Source organism: Lytechinus variegatus, chromosome 10 (assembly GCF_018143015.1).
Source record: "Lytechinus variegatus isolate NC3 chromosome 10, Lvar_3.0, whole genome shotgun sequence".
Lineage (NCBI taxonomy): Eukaryota > Metazoa > Echinodermata > Echinoidea > Temnopleuroida > Toxopneustidae > Lytechinus > Lytechinus variegatus.
Window position 1 is genome coordinate 16,700,642 of NC_054749.1, and position 13,980 is coordinate 16,714,621.

Sequence of the window (13,980 nt, forward strand, 5' to 3'; positions counted from 1 at the left end):
TAGAATTGGTATTTAAATGGTTAGTAAATGATAAATGATGAAGTTAATAATGAATAAGTATATTATGAACAGTTTGAATGTGTAGATCAAATTTAATTACTTGAAATACAAATATACATGTTATGCATATACATATATAATTTTACACATACAGATGCCATCAAGACATTGAATACTGCTGTTGAGAAGCAAGAAAAAGAGATTTTGAATCTCAAGTCTGAATTGGAAGAAGGGAGAGAGAAAGTACGCAGCACACAACATGCCTTAGATGCCTCCTACAAGTAAGTTAATCATATTTTCTTCTTAGAAAATTATTTCAAGACACCATAGTGTCATTCGCGTAGATATTATTCTAAATGATTTTGTTACTGTATTCAAGAAAATGCCCCAAGAGGGTATCAGCAGACAAATTTTTAAAAACATGATCTGTGTTTTTCTCTTATATTGCCATTGGCTGCTGATGTGTTGGTCCTTGTAGCTGACGTGTTGGTCTGTGTAGATGCTGTGTGTGCAGTCATCAACGCTCGTCGACGTTTAATCCAGGGCAAAACGATCCCATACCTCACCGGCATTGCCGTGTTGATCCGGGAGGATCTGTATCTATATGTGACTGGGGCTTTAAATATCTGTAAATAGATAAATATATGATTTTAGAATTGAATAATAACTGACTTAATTAATGAAAGAGTGGATGGATGACTGATTAAATGAATGAACAAAGAAATGAACTAATAGATGTTAAAGCTTGTGTATAGTTTTGGTAAATCCACCAAAATGCACCTATCACTATTCCAATTCATTACTAGCTATAAATATGAATGGATATGCCCTATAACACTTATGATGTGGAGGATATGAAATGAAAATGTGTTTTACAGGATAAATTTTGCGATTTTACATGGAAATTTAACTTGATCGGGTCACCCGAACAAATTAAAATATCTGTGTGTTTTTGTCTTTCAATTAAATCCTATTCCAAATCATGGAATGGGCTGAAACTTTCAAGATATGTTCTTTGTCTGTAACTTTTGGATATCTAATCACTAAATTTACAAGATAAGTGCTTGAATGCCCATTTTAAAAATTTAAAACAAGCATCGCCGAGAGAGGGCGCTATATATCCAAGATTTGAATATTTGAAATTTTCTCAGAGAAGTGCAGTTGGAAAAATATCTAACGGTCTCTATGCTTCAGTAAGACTGTCATATTAGATGATATTCGATTATCAATCACATTATTGACCCTTTACCAAAGCTATACACAGGCTTTAAAAAGAAAGAAATATGGAAAATACAAGAGAGAATGATATTCAAGTATCATTATGAGTTGCTTGCAATTACAATATATCTTCCATTTTTATGTACAACAGGGAAATTGCTGAGCTCCATCGAAGCATCGCGGCCAAGGAAAGCAAGGTACAGGAGACCGCCCTCAGTGTTGAGATGAATGCCAAGGAGGAGCTGAAGCTAGCTTTAGATCGATCTCAGCTAGAGGCCAGGAGACAGCATGAAGGACTCCTACTACAGGTAATTTTGGTTTGATATTTGAGTGACTTGACTCCTCAAAGCTGGAGCACTCCCCAGGGAGTGGAGATTGTGAATTCACTCAATCTCAGCTAAAAATAAAGCAACATGACAGACTCTTTTGTACAGATAAGTTTGATTTGATATTGGATTGACTTGACTCCTCAAAGATGGATCACTCCCCAGGGAGTGGAGATTGATAAAAATACTCAATCTCAGCTTGAGTTGAGACAGCAAAAAGGACTCCTTCTACAGGTAAGATTTGTTTTATTAATATTGGAGTGACTTGACTCAATTGATCACTCCCCAGGGAGTGGAGGTTAGGTATACTGTCAAACTCAGTGAGAGGCGAGGAGACTGCATTAAGGACCCTGGTAAGTTTGGTTTAATATCACTGATGGTATTCTCACCAGTGAGTGGGGACTTGACTCATCACCAATAGAATACTCCTCTGGGAGTGGAGAGTGCTTGTACACTTGATCTAAGCTAGAGACAACTCCTACTACAGATTGATTTGTTATAATATTGGAATGAATTGACTCCTCATCGATAAATTACTCCCCAGGGAGTGGACATTAGGTATGCACTCATCTCGCCTAAAGGGGAAGAGACATAATGAAGGACTCCTACTACATAAAAGTTTGGTTTTTATATCATCCGTACTCAACTCTTCAAAGATGGATCACTCCCTGGGGAGTGGAGATTGTGTGTATGTTTAATCTCTTATGACGGCAAGTATATGGCACAAAGATCTACTGGTATTGCAATTTTATGTCGATCTGTCAGTGCATACATGTATGCATTGTCATTTGTAAACCCGGTGTGGTACAAGTTTCCTTTATATCCAATTCAATTCAATTACTGCAGATATATTTGGTATCATATATGCTGTTGGCTGTGCAGTTGGAATAGACTGACCCCTTATTGCTGGATACATTCAGTTGTATGATTTATTGGTATTGTGAATCCATGCAAAACCCCCAATATATTGCTGTACACATGCGTGACCCCAAAAAATGCATTTAAAGGGGTGTATTTTCAGTTTTTGCCGCGGGTCGCGCATGCACTCGTTAAGGGTATAATAAACACCGGATTTCTAAAAAAGGGGTAGCTTTGAAAGATTGATCAATGGTCAATCGTAGGGTCAAACGTTAGCTTTTTCCCCGGGGTTATACTCTGGTGACAACTTGTTTAGGGGCCAAAATGCAGAGATAATGTTGAATGGATAACTATTGCTTATGAATGTCATTTTTAGAAGGAAAATTTAAAAGCAACATTTTTAAGTCCTCTTCGTATGTTCACCATTTTTTTATGAGATTAAGAAGCACAATTTTAAGAATGTGTGTATTTATGTGAAATAGGTCATTGTCGGTCCGAATTACATTATGGGATAATCTGAATCTCTCTCTCTCTAGGTGAATGATCTTCAACTGAGCCTGAACCGTGCTGATCAGCAGAATGCTCGCAAGGAAGACGCCTTCAGGCAAGAGATCTCTGACCTTCAACAGAGGTTACAGGAAGCTGAGGCACGCAACCAGGAGCTTAGCCAAAGTGTCACTGCAGGTCAGTTACCAATTTGCAAATGGTTATTGCCAATTTAATAATTAGATGGATTGTTGGCTGCATGTAGTTAAAACCTATTCATTTCACATCAATTCAATTGAAATTAATTTCGTTCAGGTACAGTAATAAACAATTAAATATGTTTACATCAAACATACGATATGGATGTAGTCAATGAATTAATTCATGAATGAGGATCAGCTGAAAAGTCAAAAAAAAAAATTGGGGGGGCGGCTATAAATTGCTGACCCTAAGGCAATGAGACTTTACGTAAACCAAAATATTTATATAATTCTCAAGTACATTCATGTGTTTGCCAGATCATAACTGTAATGGAATTCTCATATTTTGGTAATATTTTAAAATAATCACCTCTGTGATTCATGTTTTTTCGCAAGGGCTGCCCTGGAGGCCACCCATTTATGTCCCGATATTTGAATGCACTGTGACACATAGGCAGAAACACTATTTGAAGTAGGGTCTTTGTTTATTATTTGAAGTAGCTATTATATGAGTGCCAGGGGCTAATCACTCTTAGCCTTGGCTTATTTATTCCTCCCTGTTCATTGACTCTTGTTCATCATTCAATGCAAAGTGCTACTTCAAGATGAAGATAAATTTATTGGTTGTGTGTGTACTGAGTGGAATTTTTCGATGTTATTATTTATTTTTATTATTATTGTTTGTCTTACAAGAAAAATATGATTTTCTGGCATGGCTTATCCAACCTGAGTTGAATGGAACACAATGGGACGAAGTGATTGATGATACCAACAGAAAATCAATTGAAATACATTGAAAATGATAGATGCGATATGTATGCAAGATTTTTTACTAAAAAATAAAGCCATTTCTCTCTTAGCAAAATTCCATCTTACCTTGACAAGTAAATGGCAGTACACTACAAAAGACAAAGAAAATACTTGAAAAGACAATACCTAAAAAACTATTTAATAGTACATCTTAGAAAAAGTACTTATCTTACCTTATATGACAGTACACTACAAAAGAAGATGAAAATGCTTGAGAGTGCAATACCTACAAAACTATTGGAAAAAATTATTTGATGTCTTTCTTATTACAATTGATGAGTGCCCACATGAAAGAGAATTTGAATGATAAAGCACAACTGAGAGGAAAATGATCATGCTGTTCTGGCGTTGCCCTTTGAAAAAGAAAGATTCGGCAACTTTAAAGGGTCATGGAGAAAACTACGCTAAATCCTGTATACACAAGTACAAAGGCTGGATTAGCAACTGTAAATCCCTATTATTGTGTGCTTGAAGCACTGGTAAACTTGGGTAAACTTGAAAGTAGCCCGCCCTTATCACTGAAAGAACAAAAGCAAACAAGGTGTTACTGAGAGTCAGTTGAAGAATAATTCAGTGATGGAACATCCTTTCAAGATAGTCGCTCATGTAAATGAGTTGTTTTTATAATCCTTCTGGAATACAAGAGTGCTCTTTAGAAAAGTCTTGGGCACTGATTGTGAGTTTTGCTTTTGAAATTAAAGTTCATTCTTGTTTTCAAACTTACACCCAGTTTTACAAAAAGTAGACTATTTAATGAAGGTACATGTATTATTCACATAATTTTTTTTAAGTTTAATTCTGAATATAATACATGTAGCAAAGGTCCACTTTGTAATCAGCCATTCATAACATACAGAGTTTTTCACATTAAAGCTAATTGTACATGTATGAAGAAAACATTGATGATTTATTATATTTCATTTAATTATTTTATTTACTTCCACTCATGGGCGGAACTTCCATTTCAGCTGAAATCTGCTTCTAAGGGATCCTAACAACAATGAATATCCATTTACAAACAACATTTGGAAGACTTATAAATGATAAATATCACAAACAAAATTGGATTTGAATTAAAAATAGTAATGCTCCATTACATACATAAGGTAGGATTTATTCCTTGAACGCTTTAGCGCCTATTAATATGGTGGCTTAGCTACAGCTGGAGTAATAATATGATACCAAGTATCAAAGCGCAGTTGAGAATATGCGAATAGTAACTGCGTTATATAAATGGGCATATTTATTATTATTATGAGGTGCGTAAAGCATGGAATACAATTAACCTGTTGCCTCCGAGATTCTTTGAATCCCATATGTTTAACACAGGGGCCACCTGGTTCCCGTAAGCAATGGGTTAAGAGCTTACGGAAGATCATTACCCCGGTCATTGGATTTACTTTAAAGTCTTACTTCATAATAATCTATGCACATTCTTCAATCCCTGTGGAATATTCCTGCCTTTCACTGTGTCAGACTCGGAAAATAATAATTAAAAATATTTTATTTCCAACATATCTGTTGTTGATATGTGAAGATTGACTGTTATTAAAAAAAAAATCATTGAAGAGTCAAATTGCATTCTTTGTTGTGTATTTCTGCAGCTACAAGACCGTTGCTCAGGCAGATTGAGAATCTACAGGCCACCTTCAACGCACAGTCGTCGTCATGGGAACAGGTTGAAAGGAGTTTGACAGAACGCCTCAGCGAGGCGCAGACGCAGCTAGCCGTGTCGGCTGAGAAGGAGCGAGGCGCTCAGGAGGCGGCACTGGAAGCCAGCTCTAAGGTGGCTGCTCTAGAGTCACAGTTAGCCATGCTAAGACAGGAGAAGTCTAGGTTGACTGCACTGCTAGAGATGGAGAAAGCTAGGGTGGAGAGTCTGGAAGAAAGCAAAACAAGGTAAGTAGCATTGGGTTCATATAATCAAGAGAAGGGTGATTTATGTATTTTTTGTATCTATAAAAAAAGGAGAATGATAATAACATTTACATTTATTTAGCGCTTTGTTTAAAAGTGCTTTACTTTGCAATTATTACCCCGTTCATTGGATCCTGACATGCCTGCACACAATGTGTGTATTTACTCCACTCCCTGGGGAGTATTCCAACAAGACTTCCAAGGCTCAATTGCTAGGCATACTACATAGGCCTTCACATCATACTGGGTACCCTTTTAACACCACAATGCCTCTTCACAGAATGGATGTAATTATGTCATACAAGGGCACTAGAATGTAGGTTTGGGTTGTTGCCTCTCCCTTAGGTTTTTGTATGATATTGAAGTAAAAAAGAAGAGGAAAATAAAAGTAAACACATTTTCCATGACTACAAACTACACACTCTAACAAATTTCAGAATATTTATAAGTAGCTGAAATTAATTGATGCAAAGTAGGAATGTCTTCTGGTCATTCAGATGTAGTACTATCAAGGCATTTTCCCTTGAGAATGGAAGAGTAATGGTAAGAGTTTGGAAGTTCAAACAAAAAGTCAAATTTTAGTCGTTGCATCCTAAGTAAAGGATGTCCTACACCTATTTCACTAGTTTAGCAAGCCCTTGTGATGACTTTACTCATATTCTTGCGATCTTTCAGGGACTTTAGTCACATGGAGAACCAGCTGCAGAACTACCTGAGATCCTTGGAGGAGGCTCAGCAGGAGAAATCCAACCTGGAGAAACAGCTCCAGCTAGAACACATCAAGGTGGAGACGGAGAGGAAGAAACTTAGTCTAGCCCAGGAGGCGCTTGAGGAAAAGGTAGGATACTCCAGCATTTCATCCGTTGACACTAACGGCAGTTCCTTAGGTCCCAGAAACAAATGGTGAATGCACTTTGTATCTGTGACCGTTGTCATCCCGACACCAGGAGTGTGTTTCAAGAAAGTTGTCAGCTCCGACAGTTACTATGGTAACAGTCAGAGACTTTTGCACATTTGCCAGTCAAAACCAAGGTTTTCACTGAAATTGTCCGCACTGACAATTTAGTCAGCACTGACAAGTTTCGTGAAACACCCCCAGTATGTCTCTTAGGTAGTATGTCTAGCAATTTAGTTTGAAAACTCTCGTTGGAATGCTCCCTGGGAGTAAAGAAAGTTCCTGCATTTTGTGTGTGTGGGCATACCAGAAAGCAATTACCTGGGCAATCTCTAAAGCACCTATAGAGATGTCATTCTGATGTATTATGCGCTACATAAAAGCAAATTATTATTATCTCTTGCATTTCTTAATTAAAGGGATAGTCTAGATGTGAGATACACTCAAAACGAATTAATGGGCCACTGCATAGAATTGAAGTGCCCTTACAAGTTATATTGATGATATAAGTGAAAACAGTCTACAAGGTTAGGCCAACCCTAGTATACATGCAATTCTGTGTGTATTGGATGTGATTTTCATCAGAATTTAGTCAATTTTTTGTTATTTCTGTGATTACAGCAAACAAATTCCTGTTAGAACTGTTGGTGTTTCATAATGCTGTTCGTAAATTACGAGCAACTTTTCAAATGACTGGTGATCCAATATGTGCACCAAATTTTCATTGACGTCGATGTAGCTTCGAAGATAAGATCACCTGTCATTCGTATAGGTGCTTGTAACTTACAAATAGGTTTATGAAAACATCCACCAGGTAAAATATGGGGAATCTCATGTAGCATAAAAAGGGGCCAGCAGTTCCGCATTCCGTTTAACTTCTGAATAGCCTTATGAACTCTCAATCTTTTTAAAAAAAAGCTTAAGGATGTTGTATCAAACCTCAAACTAGAGGATTAGTGGTTCAAATGGTTTATCACATTGTTTATGATTGCATATATGATTGTTTATAAAAAATGCGTACTGTCGGCCCATTTTATAAAACAAATAATGCACATTTTTAAATTTGTGATGTTCAGACGATGCAGGCATCTTGGGTATTCGCAAAAACATGCAAAAAGCACTCAGCTCAAGCACCTCATGCTTTCGCTTGCTGCTTTGCATATTGCAAATACCCTTGAATGCACTGCATCGCCACAACACACTCATAAATGTGCATTATTGGTATATTACGATATCTTTATATATATACATGTAGATCCCTCAATTTCAATGTTCCTGTCCTATATTACAGGAGAGACGGCTACAACAGTCTGAAGAGAACTCAGGTTCACCCAGTCCCAGTTCAAGAGCCAGCACCCCCGTCCATTCTGATTTCAGACCGTCCTTCATCACGAATATATCAAGGACACCCTCACAGGTTAGTTCATTTTGAGAATGGTCTGTTGAACTTTCAATGCATAGATACAATCATGGCCGTTGATTGGTGGCAACTTGTGGATTTCTCTTCACCCATTTTATCTACTATCGACGTACATGTAAATAATATACTTTTGCCTTTTCTGGCCTGAAAAAATGCCTTGACATACCGTAAGCGATTATTCGTCTTATGAAAAGTTGATTTAGGCAGGGTCTACTGTGCAACTAGAAGTACCCCGTCCTTTTTATATGCCTGTCCTATTATGGTATCCCGCTTGGTGTCCTTCCGTCCATCCGTCTGTAACTTTTCCTTTGTAAACGTGTTAAGTTCAGTTTAATTCAACCTAGGCTCATATGATTTGGTGTGTATGATACTAGCATGGCTCCCAGGAAGCTTATTGATTTGGAGATCATAAGGTCAAGTAGCCACCTTCCACTTTTCTTGCTTGACCAAAAATTAAATTTTCGGCGTTACAGGCAGGCGTATTATGTGCTTGCCCAAGCAACACTCTTGTTTTTGTGACAAAAAAAATTATCCAAAATACATGTAGTTTAGCAGGACTGTAGGAGTTTTTCCTAGTAGAAACCATATCTCATATTTTCATTTTTTTCTTCTTTTTTTGCCCTGTACTCTTTTAAGTAGAAAATTTCACAAAAACAAAGAGGAGTACTTTGGGTCTCTTTTTCTAGTCCATATGCATTATCCACTAAAGATGCTTACATTAATAAATGAATATTGCATGTTTATCATCTGATACCATAAAATATGTTTTTATTTATGTTACATATAGAATGAAATATTGGAGAGGACGATGTCCATGAGTATGACTGGCTCGGTGTATGATAGTGTTGTGTCTGGGTCAGCTACATCTATTATTGAAAGTCTACAATCGCAGCTGAAACAGAGGGAAGGGGAAATATCACAACTACAGGTTTGTCCCACATATAGACATTTACGTAGGCATCTTAGCTGTATTTCTTAAGACATTTATTCAAAGCTATCAGAATAAAACGTATTTGATATATGCCAGATATATATCTTACACTTCAAAAGTTACTTAGTTCTGTATAGACCTCTCCCAAACAAAAGATGAAATTTAAAATATATATATATATATATATATATATAATATTTTAAAGGAATAGTCAGGTATTCTATCAAAATAGTCTACAATAAGAGAGACTCAAGCTATTCTCCAACAAACAAACATATATAAAAGCCATACAGATGCTGATGCCATGATGTTGCCTATGAATAAAAATCTTATAGGGTGTTGCAAGAAAATATTTGAAATTAGCTGCAAGTTTCTGTTACCAAACAAAATCGATTGATCAATTTTAGCAATAGAAATCAATATGAACTTCATATTCATGTTCCAAAAAGTAGACTAGCAATCAAGTGTAAACTTGCAATTTATTGTAAGACTTGTGATTGATTTTGGATCCCGAACGTTACTTGAAATTGATTACAAATTCTTGCAATGCCCCATAAATGTTTATTTTCAAGGATACCATAATCTTGTTAAAGTAGGAATTAGAATTCCCCTCATACATGTACTGTATAAGATTGGTGTATTCACTATCATATATTTGATTTTGGACTGGTCCCAGGATTATTATCAAATAATTCAGAGAATAGACAGAGGCCAACTGATTACTTAGGCTTGAATGAATTATCTGACATGTAGACTGCTATTTAACAAATAATGAATGTTTATGAGTGCAATATTTCATGAGGTGAAGGATGATGATCTTCGCCTCATTGAATGGATATTTCATCTTTTACCCGATGAAATATTCTGTCCATTGCACAAATTAAGCAAACATTTATTATTTGTGTTATATGACACCTTAATAGAGATCCTTGTCATTTTACATTGGATGCAAAAGTTCATGCAGTGCAAGCTGAGCGAGTGCGGTCTGTTTATTATGATATCACATACATACTCCGTAATTCAAGCTGCAAACAGAATTGCATTTACGTGTAGTGCTGGTGGTATTTGTGCGCGTGCGATGGACATAATCGTATGGATCCAAAATTACACTATGGATGAAACCAAACTTGCACGTATGAAGACCTCACTGTAAAATTTGCTGAGTGATCAATATCAACCAATCGATTGGCAAGGATCTATCTAGGTGTCATGTAATATTTATTGAAATAAAAAAACATGTGTGTATTGGTATAAGTCAAAGGTGTTGCTGCTTTATTAAGTAAAGTATTTCATCTCTTTATCTCAGTCGGAAATCTTTCAACTGGAAAGAACAAGATCATCGATGGCTGAAGAGATCGTAAAGCTGACTAATCAAACGGACAGACTTGAAGAAGAAGTCAGTTATGTACCTGAACTAAGAATACAGCTAAAGGTATGTAGTAGTCTTCTTGGAAATATAATACATGTACGTGTATCAAAGAAGAAGAAAAAAATAATAGTCTGTCTCATCTATATGTATAATACAAGGATGCATGTCATTATAATGCTTCATTGTTTTTCCTGTTTTGGCACCAAAAAAATTAACCAAAACAAATACCGTAACGGTGTATTAACCGCACCCGTGTATTAACCGCACCCCCAACTTTGGACTACAAAAAAAAAAAAAAATCTCACATTTACATGCATATTTGAGGTCGAAGAAACAAAATCTAAGTTTTTAAGATTTCAAAGTATCCAAAGAGATTACCGGTATGCAGAAATATGCTGTTCTTGATCAATTCATCTACAAATGTTAGAAAGAAAGAACGGTCCCGACAATATTGGCAATTTACACACTCGCTCACCTCACAGTCACAGTGTACACACACAGCACTAGCACTGCCATTACATTGCAAACTACGATACAGTACAAGCATAGAGCTATACAAGTCATGCCAGTACATCTTATCAAATTGTGATCCGTGTCTTTCCCAGCGTAGGAGGAAGAAACATTCACATTTCTTGCATCACAATCTCACAATCACTTTCAGAAATTTGATGTCTTAGCATGAATTTTGGATACGGGATTATAGGAAGGTTCAAGAAACAAAGAAATTGGCATTTTTTCCAGTTGTTTTTTACGGCTTCGTGCCGTCTCTCTCGTGCGTGGTTTACATGGTATCTTATGAAAAGCAAACAGGAAGGAAAAAAACAAGCTGGCGCGAAACGGGACTTTGAATAGCGCCAGCTTAAGTCGCACTATAACCACATTACAACGCAATCTCTAAGCTCACTCAACTCTCGCTCATCAGCGGTGACAAAATATTACCGAGTACGCTTGGCGTCTCTTTTAAATTAGCCAGGGAACTTCACTACTTTGAATCGAGAATAAAGTCAAAATTAGTGTCATGAAGGTGGGTGCGTTTGTTATGGACAACATTTAATTAATATTGCAATAATCGCTTCCCATTACCCGTGGCTCATACCCCTCTAAACGACATTGCCTGGGCGGCTACGCCCGGCCACTCGATGTGTTGTGAACTGGCAGACATCGTACATGTACGGGAGGGGTTACGGCGGGCTGGCTCAGACCCGTCACCGTGTATAAACCGCACCCCCGACTTTTGCTTCTACCCCGCCGAGAAAAAGGTGCGGTTAATACACCGTTACTTACGGTAAAAGTATTACATGATAAAATAAAAAAAAGGATTCCATCCAAACTGCAAAATATTCTCATAATTCATTCTTCAGATATTGTTATCCTTTGCAAAATTATCTTGTTGCTAAAGTTGCAACAATAATAAGGACTTCATGAAAAAAGCGTATGTAGCTGACCCCCAAATACATATGCCCTGAATTCACATGTAATTGCACCAAGTGACAATTGATTATAATTCACTTTGTATGAAAACATCCGAGTCTTTGACTTGGAAAATGCTGGTACATCATCTCTATTCAACTATACATGTATCTTGTATTTAATATTTAGGACCTCCAACATCGTTACAATGCAGTGCTTCAGATGTATGGTGAAAAGGCTGAGGAGGTACAAGAACTCAAACTAGATCTACAAGATGTCAAAGAGATGTACAGACAACAGGTAGATATAATATACAAATATACAAGGCTTTGAGGAAGTATAGCGGGAATTATTCGTCCAACATTGGACTGGCAATTGCTACTTTTACTGAGGGCCGATAAATAGTAATATTGCCAGTCCAACCAAGGATGAATAATTCCCCTACACCTTTGAAAGTAACACCTAGTATGGTTGTGTTATATCCTTATTTTAATAAGTTAGAACGATGGATGAGCTTTTATAATCTAGTCCTCGGTGATTCATCCCCAATCTGAACCAAAATAAACACCTCAAGAAAAGTTTTGCAACTCAGTTTTTGGGGATGATATCTTTTTGGTTAATGAAGTATAAAAGATGAAACTGGTATCATTGGAAAGCTGAATTATTCCTCTTTACAATTGCATGCCATTTGCTGTGATTATGTAATCATGGAATATGCAATCATCCCGAACATTGAGAAAAGTCAGAAGTGAAATATTGCAAAATGCTTTGATTTCTAACAAGAGTCTCCATTTCTATAGAATTTCCACCATGCAGGTGACAGTGAATGCACTCGGTCCATCCTTGAAACAATTGGAAATTCGCTATTGGAAACGACGCATTTTGCAACATTTCATTTCTAACATTGCTGCGTATTATCATGTCTGTGTATTTCATGATAACACTAGCATTACAAATGACACATGATTGTAAAGAAGAATAATCATGCTTTCTAAAGATATCACTTTTACACATGATGATGGCACATTAAGAAATTTATTAGCACTCAAACTTGCAGTTTGAGTTGCAGAACTCAAACGTCAGTTTGAGTTGCAGAACTCAAACGTGTATGGCAACAAATTTTGCAACATTTCATTTTTTACATTGCTGCATATTTATCATGTCTGTGTATTTCATGATAACACTAGCATTACAAATGACACATGATCGTAAAGAGGAATAATCATACTTTCCAATGATACCACTTTTACATATGATGATGGCATACTAAGAAATTTATTAGCACTCAAACTTGAGTTGCAGAACTTTTTTTGAGGGGTTTATATGCTCTCGGCTTGCAGAGCCCAATGGAAGAATGTGGGCCGTCTAACCTACTCTTCATTCAGCCACCAGGCTCAGCAGAACCTGAGTAGTGTGTTCGTCGTCAGTGATCACAGGATTTGCTTGGTAGAGACACCTCGCTTTCCTGTGCATCCGAGAGATTGCATGATCTACGGCGTCAATGATGGGATAGTACACTATTCCATCATTTTCGTCATGGGGAATTTGTTCCAACACCATTGTTATTCGGTTACAAGGTGTTACAACTCATCACTATCCAAGATTTAATCTATGTAGGATATTATGTTTACTATAAACAGCATCTTGATGTTGTGCTAAGCCTGTGATTGGTCAGTATGGCAGTATACCGATACCGGGTGAATATTTTAGGGGGAAATTCACCGATGGAAAGATGTTTTTATTAAAAGCTGCTGACAACTTAGAGAAAGAGAAAAATATTGATGAAGGTTTGATGAAAGTCTGTCAAAGAATAACAGAGTTATGAATTGTATAAAATTTCAATTTTGTGACGTCACAGGCGAGCAGCTGCCTCCACTTTAGGCATCTTGTCAAAAGTCAGAGACATGGTACAGAGCAATGTTTTCCCAGCTTTTTGCCAGGAGCCTCGCTTTTGCGGGGAACCCTCCTTTGCCAGAAGGGTATTTAAGACTTATTAAATAAGCCCCGATAATACCTTAGACACATTTGCTCTAAGGCAGCCGCACGGCGAGTCGAAAACAGCCGTTTTAACATTTTTTGTCCAACTACATATAGGTGGTTTGAAGTAAATTTAATAAAACGGCTGTTTTTGACTCACCAT

The 13,980-nt window shown here is 36.9% G+C and overlaps 1 protein-coding gene across 2 annotated transcripts in view; it reads left to right on the forward strand.

Moving 5' to 3' along the window:
• The window catches only part of LOC121422415 (TATA element modulatory factor-like), a 34,828-nt gene that overhangs the window by 19,400 nt on the left and 1,448 nt on the right, over nt 1-13,980 (forward strand). For both annotated transcript variants that reach the window (XM_041617447.1, XM_041617446.1), the window contains exons 8-16: nt 155-281; nt 1,370-1,526; nt 2,939-3,086; nt 5,503-5,797; nt 6,491-6,653; nt 8,002-8,127; nt 8,918-9,058; nt 10,368-10,493; nt 12,030-12,140. In XM_041617447.1, the coding sequence (XP_041473381.1) occupies nt 155-281; nt 1,370-1,526; nt 2,939-3,086; nt 5,503-5,797; nt 6,491-6,653; nt 8,002-8,127; nt 8,918-9,058; nt 10,368-10,493; nt 12,030-12,140 (1,394 nt within the window). The remainder of the gene's footprint in view (nt 1-154; nt 282-1,369; nt 1,527-2,938; nt 3,087-5,502; nt 5,798-6,490; nt 6,654-8,001; nt 8,128-8,917; nt 9,059-10,367; nt 10,494-12,029; nt 12,141-13,980) is intronic.